The sequence below is a fragment of the Odocoileus virginianus genome, chromosome 33 (assembly GCF_023699985.2).
Source record: "Odocoileus virginianus isolate 20LAN1187 ecotype Illinois chromosome 33, Ovbor_1.2, whole genome shotgun sequence".
Classification (NCBI taxonomy): domain Eukaryota; kingdom Metazoa; phylum Chordata; class Mammalia; order Artiodactyla; family Cervidae; genus Odocoileus; species Odocoileus virginianus.
This window is the reverse complement of record NC_069706.1, coordinates 3723155-3742824: the sequence shown is the minus strand read 5'-3', so window position 1 is coordinate 3742824 and position 19670 is coordinate 3723155. Positions and strand designations below refer to the sequence as shown.

General features: G+C 49.5%; 1 protein-coding gene across 4 annotated transcripts; it reads left to right on the top strand.

Moving 5' to 3' along the window:
• Window positions 1-1633: 1633 nt before the first annotated feature.
• On the top strand, window positions 1634-18992 carry SEPTIN12 (septin 12). 4 transcript variants are annotated; one of them, XR_002318191.2, is made up of 14 exons: window positions 1634-1739; window positions 2095-2285; window positions 4699-4824; window positions 4899-4980; window positions 5702-5839; window positions 5930-6047; window positions 6147-6242; window positions 10387-10483; window positions 11167-11218; window positions 11303-11583; window positions 14930-15057; window positions 15937-16080; window positions 18273-18359; window positions 18491-18992. XR_002318191.2 is itself a non-coding variant. In XM_020915338.2 (10 exons), the coding sequence occupies exons 2-10, from the start codon at window positions 2123-2125 to the stop codon at window positions 11526-11528; spliced, it is 1098 nt and encodes a 365-aa protein (XP_020770997.1). In that variant the 5' UTR covers window positions 1634-1739; window positions 2095-2122; the 3' UTR covers window positions 11529-11685. The 4 variants fall into 4 exon arrangements, 1 of the variants encoding a protein (XP_020770997.1); XR_002318192.2 differs by lacking the exon at window positions 14930-15057; XR_002318193.2 differs by lacking the exon at window positions 1634-1739 and having other exon boundaries at window positions 1746-2285.
• The last annotated feature ends 678 nt before the right edge of the window (window positions 18993-19670 follow it).

Below are 19670 nucleotides of genomic sequence, written 5' to 3'. Positions count from 1 at the left end.
TGTCTTCAGATGTGTGGACGGTAGGGGAGCAGAAGGCAAGGCAGGCAGGCAGGGACAGAGGCTGCTGGGGCTCAGGACAGTGGGGGCGAGTGGGTCGGGCAGAGGGGCTGCGTCTCAGTGAAAAGAGCGGGCGCGACAAGCCACCACCTGCTTCTGTAAATGGGCTGACTGGCACACGTCCACGCTTGACCCTCCACTGTGGTTGCTGTTGTACCGCAACAGTGGAGGCGAAGAGCTGTTGCAACAGAGACCCTATGATGGGCAGAACTTAAAATCTATACTATCTGGCTTTTTACAGAAAACATTCGCGTACATCTGAGACAGAAGATTGCCTGTGGCTTAGAGACTCAGGTGCCGGGAAACAGGCAATAAAGAACTGAGTGAGGCAGACTGATTATGAGAAGGATCTTATTGGGGAGGCATTAGGGAGAGGGGAGGACTGTGGCAAACTGGAGAGCATGTAGCCCATCTAAAGAGGGCCGCGAGGGACTTCCCTGGAGGTCCAGTGGTTAGGACTCAGCACTTTCATTGACAGGACCTGGGTTCAATCCCCGGTCAGGGAACTAAGGTCCTGCAAGCCATGCAGCATGACCAAAAATTAAATAAATAAAAAATTAATAAAGAGGGCAGCTTGAGTCAGCTCTAGGCTGGACCCAGAGTTGCCAGGGATTATAAATCGCTTTGCTGTTCAGTCACTAAGTTGTATCCGAATCTTTGTGACTCCATGGACTGCAGCACATCAGGCTTCCCTGTCCTTCATCTCCCAGAGCTTGCTCAAACTCATGTCCGTTGAGTTGGTGATGTATCGGTCCGTCGGTCAGTGAGATATACCAGAAATCGAGACACTGATGTGAACAAGAAAAGAGACTATAGTGGTGAGCATGTGGACACAGCTCCCAGTTCTGCCACTTCCTCACTGTGTGACCTTGAACCACTCTCTGGACCCTTATGTAAGCTGGGGTTTCCCAGGTGGCACTAGTGGTAAAGAACCTGGCTGCCTGCCAATGCAGGAGACATAAGAAAGGAGCACGTTCCATCCCTGGCTCCGAAAGGTCCCCTGGAGGAGGGCAAGGCAGCCCACTCCAGTGTTCTTGCCTGGAGAATCCCATGGACAGAGAGAGGAGCGATGGGCCACAGGGTCACCAAGTCAGACACAAATGAAGCGACTTAACACACACAGGGCTAGTAATAACACTTACTCCCATGAAGACCGTTGACAGGTTAACATCCTAAGGCTCCTAGAACAGTTGTTAACACAGACCCAACACAGAGCGTGTTGACAGAATGACACTGGCAATGGACAGGCCAAAGAAAACACACACATAGGTGTGCTTTCCACTGTCTTTTTTGGTCACAGTTTTCCTTCCCTGACAGAGTGGTTTAAGGGCATGATCTTGGAAGCCAGAGGAACCAGCGGCAGTCCCACTGTGCCTCTTACCAGTGACCTTCAGCAACGGAGTTGCCCCGGGGCCCTGGCTTCCTGTCTATAGAACCAGGCTGGTGTCATTGTGAGGGTTACAGGGTACTGACCCGAAAGGGCCCAGAGGTGTGGCTTACCTGTCCCTGTCCCCGGCCCCCTGCTGCAGCGGAGCCCCCGGGGTTGGGGGGGTCATGGGAAGCAGGTGGAGCTCAGATTCTTCAGTTAACTGTCACCTGTCCCCTCCCCCTCACCACACACATCAGGGTCTGCCAGGACAGGGCAGTCCCCCAAGGCTCCCACAGGGACCCAAGGCCACCAGGTGCCCACGAAGCTGCCTGTCTCCCTCTGTGTCCCCCCCGCGGGTCCGGCCCCTGGCTTTTGCCAGGCTGGCCACACAGCTGCGGGAGCCTGGCTGGGCTGAGGGTAGGGGAGGGACAGATTCCTGGGGCTGGCGCATCTCAGAAAAGGGGTTCAGTCTCCCCTGAGAGGCCATGCCCCCAGGCACCCCTTGCCAAGCTCCATGGGCCATGGGGACTTAGCAGGGTACATAGGTCAGGAGATGTGAAGCATGGGAATGTCTGGGGGCAGGTCTCAGGAGTCAGGGTTCAGAGATGAGAATTCAGATGGTCCCCCTCTGGAGCCCCAGCGACCCGCTTCTCCCCACCCCGACCCAGACGACAGGCATCATTGTTCCTTGGCCCCATGGACCCCTTGAGGCAGTCCCCCTCGCCCAGTTCATCAGAGGCCTCCAGCCCGAGGACCCTCTCGTGCGAGAGGCTTGGTTACGTGGGCATCGAAGCTGTGCTGGACCAACTCAAGATCAAGGCCATGAAGATGGGGTTCGAGTTCAACATCATGGTGGTGGGTGAGTGAGGGGTCGGGGCTTACAGGAGGACTGAGCCACGGACAGCACCCTGTGGGCCTGGATGTGTCACCTCTCAGAGCCTCAGTCTCCCCATTTGTAAAGTGGTCCTGACAATTGTACCTCAAAGGGGAAATGCTGAGTCATGAAAAGACAAAAATCACCCAAGAAGCCCCAACTAAACCCAATCAGAATATGAAAAGGGGAGGCCGTGTGTGGCAGGAAGTGGGGACACCCAGACTTAGATGCTGGTCCCAGGATTTAATGCTCACGAGTGTGTGACCTGGGCCCCTGACCCCTCGCTGCCTCAGTTTCCTCATGGGGTTTAGCATAGTGCCCAGCTGGGGTCAGCTGACCTGGAATTGCATTTTTATACATGCAAAATTAATGTGATAGGTCAAAAGCTACACTTCTCTGCTTCCCTGCTGGTCCAGTGGTTAAGACTCCAAGCTCCCAATGCAAGGGGCCCACATTCCATTCCTGGTTGGGGAACTAAGATCCTGATTGCCACACAGTGCAGCCAAAAAAGTAAATCAATATTTTTTAAAAAAGACATCAGTTAAAAAAATAAGACTACACTTCTCACAAAATAAACTGGATGCAATGAAACATAAAAATGTTAGATGTATAGCACAAACTAAGGGTATTATTCTAAGGAGGGTGCACCCAATAGAAATGTCATGGGAGTCACATCCATAATTTTAAATTTTCTGGTAACTTCCTTTAAAAAAATAAAGAGAAACGGGAGAGATTACTTTTAATCATCTTTTTTACTTAACCCAATACATTCCAAAAATACTATCATCTTGACATATAATACATAGAAAACATTATCCACGAGACTGTGTTCTTGTTATCATATCAAGCAAAATACGGTTTATTCCTTTACACTGACAGTGCATCTTGGTACAGATTGGCGCATGACCATATTGCCGATAACAATAGCCAAGGGTCGCTCCCACTCTGAATATCGAAGCCCAAAGGACAATTTCAGCTATAGACACAAAGGTGCATCCTGCCCTGTGACGTAGGATGTTTCCTACTGCGGGACAAGGTCCATGGAATTGAGAAGCCAGCACAGCAGGGAGAATGAACCATCTACAAGTACAGACAGCATGGCGATTGTCGTTTTTCAGTCACTCAGTCATGTTTGACTCTTTGCAACCCCACGGACTGCAGGACACCTGGCTTCCCTGTCCCTCACTACCTCCCGGAGTTTGCTCACACTCATGTCCATTGAGTCAGTGATGCCATCCAACCATGTCATCCTCTGTCACTCCCTTCTCCTCCTGCCCTCAATCTTTCCCAGCATCAGGGTCTTTTCCAACAAGTCGGCTGTTTGCATCAGGTGGCCAAAGTATTGGAGCTTCAGCATCAGTCCTTCCAATGAAGAGTCAGGGAATATTCAGCATGAGGGAATCTCACCAAAAGAAGCCAGAGATGAAAGAGAGCATGTGCTGTGTGATTCCCAAGTAGAGGGTGGGCGGGCAGAGCTGCTCCTTGCTGGTGCAAGTCAGGAGAGTGGCTGTCCCCGGGGCTGTTAACAGAGATGTGATCGGAGTGGTCTTGGGTGGAATCATGTGTTCTGTCTCTTCACCTGGTGCTGCATCTATCAGTTGTTTCATTTGTAAAAAGGCATTGACCTGCCCATCCTCAGACGAATGGATAAACACAGTGTGGACTATCCATCCAGTGGAGTATTATTCAGCCGTGAAAAAGTATGAAGTCATGGTACATGCTACAGTGTGAATGAGCCTGACAGCATCATGCTGAGTGGGAGCAACCAGATACAAAAGAAAAAGTATTGCATGATCCCATTTATATGAAGCATCCAGGGAATTCCCTGGAGGGCCTGCGGTTAGGACTCAGCGGTTTCAGTAACGAGGGCCTGGGTTAGAGCCCTGGTTGGGGAAATAAGATCCCACAAGCTGCACAGCATGGCCAGAAGAAAAAGGTTGAAAAAAAGAAGTATGTACACATTAGGCAAGTCCATAGATGGAAAGCAGATTAGTGACTGGGGAGTGTGTGCCTAATGGATGTAGAGTTTTTTGTTGGGTTGATGAAAATGTTTTGGCGCTAGAGAGGGATGGTGTTTGCACGGCACTGTGAATGCACTCAATACCCCTGAGCTGTACACTTTCAGTGGTTAATGTTAATTTTTATTATATGAGTAAAATAATTTTTTATTCATATTTTACATAATTTTATATTTTATTTAAGAATAAATAATTTTTTATTTTATTTCTGCCTCAATAAAAAATGGGGAAGGCACTGAGCTGGAGACTTATGATCATACATGCTTTTCTGTGTTTATGTTATACTTAAAAAATGGTTGACTTTCTGAAAGAGTTTATTTGAGAGTTTCGGAAACATGCCTAGCCCTTCTACTTTGTTGCTGCCCTGTGGTTATTCGCAGGACAGAGCGGGCTGGGCAAGTCCACCATGGTGAACACGCTCTTCAAGTCCAAGATATGGAAGTCCACGATGCCGGGTCTGAGGGTGCCCATGCCCCAGACGCTGCAGCTGCATTCCATGACTCACGGTGAGCGAGCCCCCCGTCACCCCACCCCCCTCACCCCCCCAGGCCCACGCTCTGCCTCCCGCTCTTCCCCACAGTCATCGAGGAGAATGGCGTGAAGCTTAAGCTGACCGTGACCGACACACCGGGCTTTGGGGACCAAATCAACAACGACAAGTGGTGAGTCCTCAGAGGGTGCAGGGAGGGCCAAGCCCTGGCTGCCCCGGCCCCCCGCCCTCCAGTCTCTCGGAAACATCAGGCCTGGAGCCACCTGGATGTGGCATCTTTGAGACTCAGTTTATTCACCTGTACAATGGGTGCGTGCAGCCCTCCTCCCAAGATCATCGGGAGTCAAGTACGTAAAGGTCTTAGCTTGCTCTTAGCTCACTGATGAAGGCTACAATATGGCAAGGCAATAGAAGCCCTCACTCCAGAGTCAGGACCCCTGGGTTAAACTACTTGCTGGGTGTACAAACTGGGCCTGGCTGCAGATGCTCTTTGAGCCTCAGCTTCCTTTTTTGTAACTTGAGGGTGACGACATCCCCCATCCAGAGTTGTTTTAGGATCTCAAGGAGATGAAACACACTCACACAAGCACCTGGGTGAGGCCTGGGATGCTTCATCCATAGACACCTGGCCTCCACCCCTTCCCCAAGGGACCCCGCTAACCTACACAGCTCTTTTGCTTGAACTAGAAAAAGGCAGTAGCATCCTTCACAGATAGGAGCCTGCATGGGATTCATCCTTACACAGCCTCATGGCAGGTTGCCTTTGTGCAGTGCACAAACTGCACATCTGTACAGAGACGCCCTGTAAGGGCAGAACACCCAGAGGACCTGGGGAGGTGGTGATGGCGGGGACTCCCGGCAAGTTTCTGAGGCTGGGCCATCTCCCGCCCCAGCTGGGACCCCATCCTGGGCTACATCAACGAGCAGTACGAGCGGTACCTGCAAGAGGAGATCCTCATCACCCGCCAACGACACATCCCCGACACGCGAGTGCACTGCTGCATATACTTCGTGCCGCCCACCGGGCACTGGTGAGGTGGCTGAGCCGGCGGGCGGAGGAGGGCTGTGGGCTGGCACCCGCTCATCATGCCCTCACCACCATCGCTGCCCCACCTGAGCAGCCTGAGGCCCCTGGATCTTGAGTTCCTGCAGCGGCTCTGCCGGGCTGTGAACGTGGTGCCCGTGATAGCCCGGGCCGACAGCCTGACTATTGAGGAGCGAGAGGCCTTCAGGCACAGGGTGATCTGGGCGCCTGGGACGAGTCTGGGGTCAGTGGGGGTGTGGAGGGGGCAGAGTTCACCTTAGAGTGGGCTGAGGTCACCCGTGTGTGGTCCGCAGATCCAGGATGACCTGAAGACTCACAGCATCGAGGTGTACCCTCAGAAGTGCTTTGACGAGGACGTCAATGACAAGATCCTCAACAGCAAGATCCGGGTAGGAGGCCGTCTGAGGTGGGGAGGCTAGTGGGACTGAGTCTGGGTGATGTGCTGTCCATTCATTCTTTCCATCTGAAGATTTGTCTCTCTGCAACTTGGGGAAAGTTCACATATTTCTGGCAGACAAAAATCTCTGCTCACAAACAAGGTGAGCAAGAAATTGGCCACATCAAAAACACCCAGAATGGAAGAAAATGTTCTCAAATGATACATTTGATAAGGGACTTGTATCTTGAATAGAAAAAGAACTGTTACAGATCAACACTAAAAGACAGGTGGGACTTCCCTGGTGGTTCAGTGGTTGAGAATCTGCCTTGCAATGCAGGGGACGTGGGTTCGATCCCTGGCCTGGGAAGATTCCACATGCCCCACCCCACCCCTGGGGCAACTAAGCCCGTGCACCAGAACTACTGGGCCCACTCTCTAGAGCCCGTGAGTCACAGATGTTGAGCCCATGAGTCACAGATGTTGAGCCCATGAGCCGCAAGTACTGAAGCCTGCATGTCCTAGAGCCTGTGCTCTGCAAAAAGAGAAGCCACAGCAATCAGAAGCCCGTGCACCACAGCCCCTGCTCGCCCCAACTAGAGAAAGCTGGCACAAAGCAACAAAGACCCAGTGCAGACAAAAATAAATTACTAAAAAAAAAACAAGAACTCTTACAAGTCAACAATAAAAGACAAATAGCTCAATTTAAAAATGGACAAGGAGCTTCCCTGGTGGCTCAGGGGTAAAGCATCTGCCTACCAATGCAGGAGACTCGGGTTCAATCTCTGGTCTGGGAAGATCCCACATACCACGGAGCAACTAAGCCCATGGGCCACAGCTACTGAGTCTGCACTCTAGAGCCTGGGAGCCGCAGCTACTGAAGCCAGCTCGCCCTAGAGCCTGTCGCCATAAGAGAAGCCAAAATGGACGAGACTTCCCTCACCGTCCACTGGTTAAGACTCATGCTTCTGATGCAGGGGACGTGGGTTCAATCCCTGGTCAGGGAACTAAGATCCCACAAGGCATGGCAAAAGAAAAAGACAATGACAAGTGTTAGTGAGGGTGTGCAGAAACCAGAACTTTCACACACTGCTTGTGGGAATGTCAAATTGGTGCAACCACTTCGGAAAAGTCTAGCAGTTCTTCAAAGGTTAAACACTGTTACGATATGGCCCAACAATTCCACTCTCAAAAGAAATGGAAACCTTATGGCATTTTAAGACCAAAAAGAAAAAATAAATAAATGAAAACCTATTTTGCTATAAAAACTCATACACAAATGTTCATATAACAGAACATTTAGAATGATCTGTAATAGCCAAAAAGTGGAAACAATCTAAATGTCCATTAACTTGTGAATGGATAGACAAATGTGGTCTATCCATACAAGGGAATATTCCTTAGCCATCAGACGGAATAAAGTTCTGATAGTGCCTACAATGTGGATAAACCTTGAAAACATGATGTTAAATGAAAGAAGTCAGACACAAATGCCATGTGTTATATGATTCTGTTACATGAAATGTCCAGAATGGGCGAATCTACAGAGATAGAAAATAGATCTGTGGTTGCCAGGGGCTGGGAGGTTTAGGGGGAGATGGAGAGTGACTGCTAAAGGGTTCAGGCTTTCATTTGGAGTGATGAAAGAGCCTTAGAGTTAGATTGTGGTGACGGTTGCACAATCTTGTAAGTATACTGAACTGAACCTCTAAAGGGAAGAATGTTATAGTGTGCAAATTATATCTCAATAAAGTTGTAGAAAGAAAGAGAGAGAGAGAAAGAAAGAAAGGGATGGAAGGAAGGAAGGAAATGACTCATATCTTCTTTTTCCCTGAAGCAACTGAATTCCACGTCCAAGCCCCAGTCTCCCTGTCCTTGTGGTACATTCAATGTCAGTCTGTCTTGTTCCTGAAAAGCACCTGGGTGAAGCCTGGGATTCTTCGTCTATAGACACCTGGCGTCCACCCCCTCCCTGAGGGACCCTGCTAACCTACACAGCACTTTTGCTTGCATTAGAAAAAGGCAGTAGCATCCTCCACAGACAGGAACATGCATGGGATTCAGCCCTACACACCCTTGTGGCTTGCCATGCACATCTGTACATGGAAACCTTGCTTCCTGTCTGGCCCCCAATTTCTCCACACAGTTTCTCTTTCTGCTCTCCACTGGAGCAATGAACAGTATTTCCTGTGAAAGATTCAAAGAGCTTTGACCTTCTGCTTTCTGCCCCAAGGCCAGCAAAGACAGCAGCCTGGTCACAACTGGATTAGAGCTGGGGGAATAAAGGAAAGCTTTTCAAATTAACCTCTCAATAAATCATCCAGACATATAACATCTGTCAAGGGTCGAATACTGGCTGGTGCATAATAATTGTGCAACAGATAGCTATTTTTTAAATACTTATTTATTTTTACATGGCTGCTCCGGGTCTTAGTTTCCTCACAGGAACTCCTAGTTGTGGCATGTGGGATCTAATTCCCCAGACAGGCACCAAATCCGGCCCCCTGCATTGAGAGCTCGGAGTCTCAGCCTCTGGACCACCAGGGAAGTCCCCAACACATAGTTATCATTATTAGCATCAATTTATTCCCCATCACAGCCTAATTCTTAGAAATAAAAACAAACCCCCATGCTGCACTCTCTGAGAGCCCAATCTCCACTTGCAGCCACGAATGGGCTTCCCTAGAAGCTCAGTTGGTAAAGAATCTACCTGCAATGCAGGAGACCCCGGTTCGATTCCTGGATTGGGAAGATCCGCTGGAGAAGGGATAGGCTACCCACTCAGTATTCTTGGGCTTCCCTTGTGGCTCAGGTGGTTAAGAATCCACCCACAATGCGGGAGACCTGAGTTTGATCCCTGGGTTGGGAAGATCCTCTGGAGAAGGGAAAGGCTACCCACTCCAGTATTCTGGCCTGGAGAATTCCATGGACTGTATAGTCCAGGGGATTGCAAAGAGTCGGATATGACTGAGTGACTTTCACTTGTACTTTCTAGTCATGAACAAGTAAGAAACTAAAGTTTACAAAAGGGCTTAGCAAACTTTTTTTTTTTTTGGTGAAGGGCCAGACAATGGTATTTTAGACTTTGCTGCGATTACTCGGCCTCCCAAAGTAGTATGAAAGCAGCATAGACAAGAGTAAATGAATGGCCTGGGTTGTATGCCCATGAATTTGATTGCTTTGGTCCAGGAGCCATAGGTTGCCAGCCCCTGGTTTACAAAGTTCTCTCTCTCTTTCAAATTTCCTCTATTGAAGTATCGTTGATTTACAGGGTTGTGTTAATTTCTGGTTTACAGTAAAATGATTCAGTTACATATATAATTTTCCGTTACGGTTACGGGATATTGAATACAGTTCCCTGTGGTATAGAGTAGGACCTCATTTTTGTCCTTTCTATATATAACAGTCTGCATCTGCTAATTCAAACTCCCGATGCACCCTCCTTCCCCTTGGTAACCACAACCCTGTGTTCTGTGTCTGTGAGTCTATTTCTGTTCGCCAGGTAGGTTCATTTGTGTCACAGTTTGGATTCCACCTATAAGTGATATCATGTGGTATTTGTCTTTCTCTTTCCGACTTACTTCATTTAGTATGATATGGCATCGCTTCATTCTTTTTACGCCTGAGTAATATTCCATTGTGCGTGTGTGAGTGTGTGTGTGTACACACCCCACATCATCTTTATCCATTCATCTGTCACAGGGTGTTAGGCTGTTTCCATGTCTTGGCTATTGTAAACAGTGCTGCCATGAACACAGGGGTGTATGTATCCTCAAATTATAGTCCAAAATTGTCTCTTTTAACCTTATAATAATGGTTAAAGGTGATTGCTTTCAGGTAAGAGATAGGACATGAACGGAATTGACATCACTAACGTAGCTCTGAGTAACACTTGGTTTCCAAGACTTGCTCTGCTAAGCCCTTCAAACTGCTAAGCCCTTCCCAAATATTCAGAGCCCTGAATCAGTACTATCATGTCTCCCATTTTGCAGATGAGGAAACCAAAGCACCGATCAGGCTCTGTGCCCTCCGACTTCAGACATCTGTGCTCCTCCGGCCACTTTCTGTCCCCACAAAGGGCAGCAACCTGAGGGTTCATACCTCTCTCTCCACGTCCCCAGTGAGGTCAACCCTCCTGTCTTGTCTCCTCCCTGCAGGAGCGGATCCCCTTCGCTGTGGTCGGGGCTGACCGAGAGCACATGGTGAACGGGCGGTGTGTCCTGGGCCGGAAGACGAAGTGGGGCATCATCGAAGGTCAGTTCAGGGACCCTAGGGAGGGCTCAGGGGAGAACAGATTGCAAAGCGAGGCTCAGCCTCCTGCCCTTGCCATCCTCACACCCACCAGAGAGTCTGGTGGGGGTTTAAGCCCAGAGCCAGAAAACAGTCAGACCTGGGGTCAAGTTCCTTTGTGCTTCTGGGTGGCCCCAGGCAAATTACCCAGCTCCTTCAGTTTCCTCACAAACGGCTATCATGAAGTCATCAGCCTCATAGGGTGGGTGGAGGGGGCAGAACCACCACTTTGCACTGAAACCTGGCACCCAGCAGGCACCCTATTCATTCACCAGAATTTATTGTGGGCCTACTATGTGCCGGGCACAGTGTGTGCAGCTCCCAAAGGGATACAATGAAAGTGGGCCCAACAGGGTCCTCGTGCCCACAGAGGTGGCCAGACAAGGACAGGTGGGGACGCACGAGAAGGAAACGTGTGGGGTGGGGGGGGCCCTGAAGGAGCAGAGGGAAGTCCTGCGACTCAACAGCCGTTTACAGGAGCCACCTGTACCAAGGACTGGGGACACAGCAATGAATGAATGAATGGCAGAAATGTGGGGAGGGGCAGGCAGTGGTGGGGGGTGGGGGAGTGCAGCATACAGCAGGCGCTTACTCAGTGCTGGCCAAGGGCAGAGCCCACACTCAGGGTTTGGCGCCGTGTCTTGCAGTGGAGAACATGGCCCACTGTGAGTTCCCCCTCCTGAGAGACCTGCTCATCCGGTGAGCCAGTGGGGAACCTGGGAGGCCGTGGGGACCCCGGGGGACGCCCACGGCCCCCCCGCTGACCAGCCGCCCATCTCCCAGCTCCCACCTCCAAGACCTGAAGGACATCACCCACAACGTCCACTACGAGAACTACCGCATCATCAGACTGAAAGAAAGCCACGCGCTGCCCCGGGGGCCCGGCTGGGTGGACCTGGCCCCTGCCCCGTCCCCCGCCCCCGGCCCGGCCCCCACGGGCACCCGGGCCAGCCCCGGGCCCGCGAAGGTGTGCCGGTGGGCCGAGGACAACTCAGACGAGGACTTCTAAATGGGTGCTGGGCAGCCCCCCAACATGCAGCTGTGTACTCAAGCATGTATTAAAGGTAGACATTGTTTTTTATGAAAAGCTGTGCTTTGAAAACAAAAAGCATTTTGTAAAAGACTTCTTTGAGCTACCCTCCAATAAAAGTATGGTTCTTCCTAAAGTAACAGTGTGAGACCCCAGGCCCTCAGGAGTCTTGAAGAGCTGGGAGGCCCTGTCTTGGACAACCAGCCCACTCTTCTGCCCAGAACCAGGGTCAAGGTCCAGATCAGGCTCTGTCCTTGGTCACAATGCCTCCCTCCCGCACAGGCGTCATAAGATGTGACTTGGAGCAAGTTGCTTCCTCTGGTGGGCCTCAGTTTCCTCATCTACAAAATGGGGATGACACTATCCCCACACTACAGAGGTGCTGTGCAGATAAAATGAAGTGACTCGGAATGTGGCTGCCACCGAGGAAAAACAGTTCTCAGAGGCGACAGGATAGCACAGACCACCAGTCCAGGGAAGAGGCTGTGCCCACAGGATGCGTGAGCACTTGCCAGGGCCCTCGGGATCCCTGGAAAGGAAATGGACTTCACCGAAGCCCTCACAGTACGCCTGAGCTCCCCCAGGGCACCGGCAGGCGGTGAGCATCCAGAAAGTGACCCTGGGGAGCATCAGCGGTGTCCCAGCTGCTGGTCTGAGCACCCCTCATCACCAGGGCAATCCTTATTTGGGGGGGCGGGGGAGTAGGTATTCCAAGTGTTACCGAAAGAAGAGGCGCGTCCGGCTACTCACCACTCAAAAGCTGATACCAGCCAGGCTGGTGGAAAGGAAAGTGTGCTTTATTTCAGATGCCAATGACTGGGGCTGGGGGAGGGCGGATGTCAGTCCAAAGGCTGACTCTCCCCACCCCCACCCTGCCCACTGGCCTCCAGTGGGACATGAGCTTTTATAGACAGAAGGAGAGGGCTACATGCAGAAACAGCACAGTCAGCTCTGACAGTCATCTTCAAATTGGTCACTGGTGGTCTGACCAGCATCATCTTGGTTGTTTTAGGCACAGTTAATCTTCAGTTCCAGGGTCCATTTGTCCCCATTTCTTTGAGGCCAATTTTCAGAATTGTGGCAGCTTCTGTGGTGGGTGCAGTCCGGTTATCAAGTAGTTAACTTCTCCACTTGGTATTTCAGTATCTGTAAGACAGCTCACAGGATGTGGCTCAGAATATTATCTATAGCCCTTGAGAAAGAACTAAAGGTTCTCCTTGACTATGCTTAATGAATACATCATTATTATTTGGTCTCCTTTGACCATTTTCCTATGTTTCTGCATTTCTCATTTCTCTGATTAAATTTGTTTTTTGACTAGTTTTCCATGGACAGAAGGCAGGCAGAGGACATGGAGGGTAAGGACCATAGGGTCCAGCTCCATTTCACAGGGACAGTGGTCCTGTTCTCTGCTGACGACTTTCCCTCCAGTTCTGGAAGCTCTTGCCATGCCCACAGAGATGCTACAGTGCATGCCTGGCATAGACTCAGTTGTGGACCCAGTAACAGTAATGACTGTACACAGATTTCTTCTGCATTTCCTGACCTGTATCAGCTGGGTGAGGGCGGGGTGGGAGTGGGGCTTCAGCTGACACATTTCGGGATTCCCCAGGTCCAGCAAGCATGGATGACACGTCCAGCTCTGCCCCTTTTTAGCTGAAGGACTTTAGGACTTTAGCAAGTCACCTGACTTCCTAGATTCCACTTCCTCCTGCAGAAAACAGGGACAGTACCCCCAACCTACTCTCCCAGGGTGTGTGAAGGCAAGCCTGCTCACAGATGCCTAGGTCCCATAAGGGATCATTTATCTGAATATTTTGTTCCATTTTATAGGTATGGGGGGGTTCCCATTGTGCTGCATGCTAATCAGGTTCATGTCATAATGATAAAGTCATCGTATCAACTAACAATGCTGTTGTTGTTTAGTCCCTAAGTCACATCCAACTCTTTTGCAACCACACGGACTATAGCCCACTAGGCTTCTCTGTCCATAGGATTTCCCAGGCTAGAATACTGGAGCTAATTGCCATTTCCTTCTCCAGAGGATCTTCCCAACCCAGGGATCAAACTCCTGTCTCCTGCACTGGCAGGCACATTTTTTTAAACCACTGAGCCACCAGGGAAACCCAATAACTAACAATAGTGGGCCTTTTTAAAAACAGGGAATCACAGATGAAGTTAGTTGCAAAGCAGAAAGAGACAGAGAGGTAGACACCAAGTATATGGTTACCAAGGGGGAAAGTGGGGTGGGAGGGATGAACTTGGAGATTGGGATTGACATATATATACACTATTGATACTACGTATAAAATAGACTAACTAATGAGAACCTACTGGAGGGCTCAGGGAAGTCAACTCAGTGCTCTGTGGTGACCTAAATGGGAAGGAAATCCAAAAAAGAGGGGATACATGTACACATATATGGGCTTCCCTGGTGGCCTAGTGGTTAGGATTCAGCACTTCACTGCCACAGCCCGGGTTCAATCCATGGTCGGGTGGGTTCAATCTGTGGTCGGGGAACTGAGATCCCACAAGTCGCTTGCTCGGCACAGCCAAAATAAAAAAAACCAGACAAACAAAAACTTGCATTTTATGCCATCTGCACTCTTCCCCCATCACATTTCTCTCCAGCCCGTGCCCCTGTCACCAGGGATAAACATCATCTTGAATTAGGTGTTTACCCAAATTCCACCTTTCTTTACCCTCTACCATCTATGCTGTTGTTGTTCAGTCACTAGGTCATGGCCCATATACATTTAGTGATACCACACATGTATATATTCCTAAATCATACACAGCATCGTTCTGTGTGTTCTTTTTTTTTTTCATTCTGTGTGTTCTTATAATTCATGGAAATGATTTCATTCTGTCACTTGCTTTTTAGCTCAACATAATCTCTGTGAGATTTATCCATCCATCATTCTGTTGATCAACACTGAGATTGTTTTTAGGCTTTTATCATTACAAACATTGCTCTAAACACAGAAGCAGTCTTTATTACTTTAAAAATTAGCATGTATTAAGCATATATTAAGCCTTTATTGGGCTTCCCCCAGTGGTTCACTGGTAAAGACTCCACTTACAGTGGAAGAGACATAAAAGATGCGGGTTCAATGCTTGGGTTGGGAAGATCCCCTGGAGGAGGGCATGGCAACCCACTCCAGTACTCTTGCCTGGAGAATCCCAGGGACAGAGGAGCCTGGTGGGCTACAGTCCACAGGGTGGCACAGAATCAGACATGACTGAAGTGATTTAGCACAAGCCTTTATTATGTATCAGTCATTTCACTGCACATTTAAATCACGAGGTTACCTACCCCAGGTGTTACTGTCTTCATTTTACTAATGCGTTATTCTTGTCTTCTCCCTCCTTCACCCCAGCCCAGTCACTCCCAGGGCGCTGTGGACTCTGCTTCAGGAACCTGGATCAGACCCCTCCCTGAGTGACTAGCACCATCTCCAGTATTACTTCAACTTCAGCCCTCAGGGCTTCCCTCTTAGTTCAGATGGTAAAGAATCTGTCTCCAACGCTGGAGACCTGGGTTAGATCCCTGGGTTCGATCCCTGGGTCGGGAAGATCCCCTGGAGAAGGGAATGGCTACCCATTCAGTATTCTTGCCTGGAAAATCCCATGGACAGAGGAGCCTGGTGGGCTACAGTTCATGGGGGTCCAAAAGAGCTGGACAGAACAGAGTGATTAACACTTTCACTTTCACACCCCAGGAGCTTCCAGCCAGTCTCACTGCGCCCCTATGGACTCCCCGACATCTGTATTCCACCAAGCTTCCTCTCCTACCAGGCCACTATCCTGCTTAAAAGCCCAAACTACTCCTTTCTCCTGGCTCTAGGGATATAACATTCAATCCTCCTGGGAGCCTTCCAGAGACCCCTGCTTGGTCCCACCTCTCCAGTCTTGTCTCCCTGCACCGGGACCACACTGGTCTCCTTTCTGTCCTGCAAATGCACCCTGATCTCTTGGGCCTCAGGATCTTCACACTTGCGGTTCCTTCTGTGTGAACCCTTCCCCCCACAAACCCCCAGGCTAACTCTAAACTACCTTCCCTCTGACACATTCACCCTAAGAGGGTCAGGTCCCCTCTCCTCTACTGCTTTGGCATCATCTACCAAAGAGGTGACTAAACAATTATTTGTGCAATTATTTGTCCAGTGTATACCTTTTTCTTGGTAGAATGTAAGTTCTATGAAAGAAAGCACTTGCTCATCATCGCCGAAACCCCAGCGCCTAGCAGAGCTGGCGGATGGGATCGCTCAATTGGCGGTTTTAAAAAATATATGCATGAATAATAAAATTTTAAAAAAAGAAAAAAGAAAAAAATATGTATGAATGGATGAAAGGGTTTTGAACGAATTAATGTCCCCATTCACAGATGTGGAAACGGAGAAGAGGAGCACGCAAGGGACCGGCAATGACGACGTGGCACCCAGAGGCTGATGCCCCTTCTCGCCCGCCCCTCACCGGGTCACCTCCAGGAAAGACCCTTAAAGCAACACGACCCCTCGCTCTGCCGCAGGTAGGCCTCTCGGCATCTGCCTGAACGGCGCCGCGCGGCGCATTCTGGGAAATGTAGTCTAGCTGTCTCCCCGTTTCCGGCGTCCGCGACTTCTGCTTCCCGCGGGCACCAGCCTCTTGTGAGGCTTTGGGAAGGACGCGCGAGACTGCGATTGTGGATCCGGTTTGCGTCTGAGTTGCTGCACCGGGCGCGCTGGCGTTCGCTGTGTAGCGAGGTCCTGTCACCCTTAGTCGTGCGCTGCGGCTCCTTCCCGGGCGCGGAGGTGAGTTCCGCACGGTCGCAGCCGTTAGGGCAGAAGTGCCTAACTCCAGTGCCGTTAGGCACCCGGAGTGCCTCCTCTTGCTGGCCTCTCTTGCTGGTGAGGTCCAGGCCGCGCCTCAGAGCGAGTTCAGTCAGAGTCAAGGGTGGCTGAGTCAGGCCTCAGGTTGTCAGCGTTGTTATTTCGGGCTACAGTGGATTAGCCCGGGACTTGGGAACTAGAGTTCTGGAATCAAAAATTTGTGTTCTAGTCTCATTGCTATCACTTCACAACCATATTATCCTCCCTGGGCTCTATACCTAAAACTCGTGGAGTTTCAGGGTTATTATTATTTTTATTTTTTAACATGTAAAATAGAGATACAGCACCTTTGGCATTAGTAACTTAGGAACACAGTGGGAATGGGTATTGCCCGGCGCCCAGAAATTGGTGGCCATTATTATTCTTGTATCAGGGAGAAGCAGCAGGCGGGACAAGGAATTGGGGTTGGAAGTTGTTGGGGTCTTGAGGAGGGTGGGTCTTGACTCTGGAGGCTGTTGTCTCCCCGGCAGAGGGTAGGCAAAGGCACTTGGCATCTCTTTCAGAGGCTTAGCATGAACAACTTCGGCCTTTGGAAAGGAGAGTCTCCAGAGGCCACTTTTCTCCAAAGGTCACTTTTTTTCTCCAAAGCAGCCTTCTCTGTCAGGGACAGGGAGGCGGATTACCCTAGACCAGGTGGCAAAGGGCCTCTTCTTGACCAGACTCTGCTTGGACTCCTCTGAACTCTCTCCTCAGCTAGGCCCTGATTTCTGGGCTTCCCTGTTTATTTCTGCATTGTTTGCTTGTGGCCATTTTAGCCAGAACCACCCGCCTCCCCCAACGGAATTGGGTTCCTCATCCTTCAGCATCCTCCAGGTGATGTCTCGTCACCATAACCTTCCTTCAGCAAGAAACCCTTCTTACCCCTTACGTTTCCTTTTACCAATTTTCCATCCACTGCCACCCTCCCACCTCAGTCCCCAGGCCTGCACCTTGGCTGTAAGTTCCCACCTTTCCTTGTTGTATTAGGAGTTGAACTTGATCTCTCTCTCCATTGCAGTGTAATAGGGAAGAACCTTTGTAGTCTGTTGCAGGTTAATTACTAAAGGGATGTTGCCTATAAGCTTAAATTATCTATAATGGCCCATCTCTGGGAATGCCGCCTTCCAAGTAATGATCATTAAGCTCAAATACCTTTGTTTAGGGCTTCTCAGGCAACTCAGTGGTAAAAGAATCCCTGTGTCAATGCAGGAGATGCAGGAGAGGCTGGTTCAATCCCTGAGTCCGGGAGATCCCCTGGAGGAGGAAATGGCAACCCACTCTAGTATTCTTGCTGGAAAAACCCCATGGACAGAGGAGCCTGGTTGGCTACAGTCCATGGGGTCACAGAGAGTTGGACATGACTGAGTGACTCAGCACAGAAGCACCTTTGTTGAGCTCACTAGAAATATCCTTACCAGACCCACGTGTGAATGACGGCAAGAAATTAACACAGCCGCTCTGGAGGCTGACCAGAACCAGAAAATGTTTGATTTTACGCCCTCCCCTTTTAGTATAAAAGAAGCCTGAATGCTAACTTAGGCAAGATGGTTGTTTGGGACACAAGTCTGCCATCTTCTCAGTCTGCCGACTTTTTGAATCAAGTTGCTGTTCTTGCACCAACAACTCACCTCAGTTTATTGGCCGGTTGTGTAGCCAGCAGTACAAGTTTGGACTCGGTAACAGCAGTGGTCCCTAAAAAATGGCATCAATAATTTCTTTTCTTAGAAGTGGCTTAAGAAGCTCCATTCCTTAGCTGTTCCTCTCTGTGTGTCTGTCTCTCTCACAGCCTGGCTCTCCTCTTTGTGATTGGCTTCAGCCCACAGCAGATTCTTGGAGGGAAGCTGGACATTTTACCTCTATTTCTCTTCCCTAGCTCTGGCTCCTGCCCTTTTAAGAAAGCCTTTGGAGAAAATACTGAAGCCAAGGAGATGCTGGCTTCCCTTTCTGAAATGGATGCCAGGTGAATGAATGGTCCTTTGTCTAAATATTTTCTACCTAAAAGAGCAGCTGCATTGCTCTTTCCCCTCCCCCTGTTGTGTTTTTCTTCAAAGCAGTATCATCACCTGCATCATTTTTTTTTTCTGTGTGTAGACTTACTGGCAGCTCAGATGGTAAGGAATCTGCCTGCAATGTAGGAGACACAGGTTCAGTCTCTGGGTCGGAAAGATCACCTGAAGAAGGGAATATGGCTGCCCGTTCCAATATTCTTGCCTGGAGAATTCCATGAACAGAGGAGCCTGGCGGGCTACAGTCCATGGGGTTGCAGAGTTGGATATGACTGAGCAACTAACACACACAGGCATACCTCGGAGATACTGCCAGTTTGGTTCCAGACCACCGTGAAAAGAGGCTGTCACCATAAAGTGAGTCACATAAATTCTTGGTTTTCCAGGGCATATAAAAGTCAGGTTTATATTATACTGTAGTCTATTAAGTATGCAGTAGCGTATGTCTAAAAACTCTACAAATCTTAATTTAGAAAAATATTACTAAAAAACGCTACCATCATCTGACAATACAGGGTTTCCACAAACCTTCAATTTGTTAAAAAAATGTAATATATGCAAAGCACAATAAAGTGCAATAAAATGAAGTCTACCTATACATCTTTGTGCCAGAAACAGCCCAGAAATGTGTTAGTGGGTTTGGTTTATCTCACACAGGATTTAATCCCATTTTGAGTCTGCATTTAAACTTGGGAGTTTTCACCTAAAAATCCAAATATTTAGATTCTGGGAAGTGACCAAATTGGCAGGCAGTGTTGGGCCTGTGTCCCCCGCTGCTTCCAGTGGCCTTGTATCTGCTTCATCTGCCACATTGGCACTGTTATGTTTCTTATAGAGAGAAAATCTCCACACTCAGGTCACTCTCACACACAGTAATACAGAAGAAAACCCAAGAGGGACATGTTTAAAGAAAAATGGGAGAATGGGAGCGCACATATGTCTTTGTGGAAAGCAAGAATATTCCAGAATGTTTAGTATCTGTGTCAAAAGCCCATTTTTACCTTCCTCTCTGACCCTTGTGGGTATTTGAGCAGGTGACCCCAGGCCCGGAGTGGGTGATAGTCTGAGGGGGGACTTTTTCCATTCCAGGGGCTGGTGGTGTTTGTGGGTTCTGTGTGTTATGGACTGGACTGTGACCCCCAGAACTCACCCTGAAGCCCTATCATGACCGTATATGGAGACAGGGTCTATAGGAGGTAATTAATACTTAAAGAAGAGAGCGCCGTTTCTTCCCACCAAGTGAGGGCACAGAGGAGGCACCATCC

What these genes read in the sequence shown, in the direction of transcription:
- SEPTIN12 (XM_020915338.2), top strand. Translation starts at nt 2,123, where the DNA reads ATGGACCCCTTGAGGCAGTCCCCCTCGCCCAGTTCATCAGAGGCCTCC. An exon ending in GAAGTGGGGCATCATCGAAG is followed by an intron (nt 10,484 to 11,166) that starts GTCAGTTCAGGG and finishes CGTGTCTTGCAG; the next exon opens with TGGAGAACATGGCCCACTGT. An exon ending in CTGAGAGACCTGCTCATCCG is followed by an intron (nt 11,219 to 11,302) that starts GTGAGCCAGTGG and finishes CCCATCTCCCAG; the next exon opens with CTCCCACCTCCAAGACCTGA.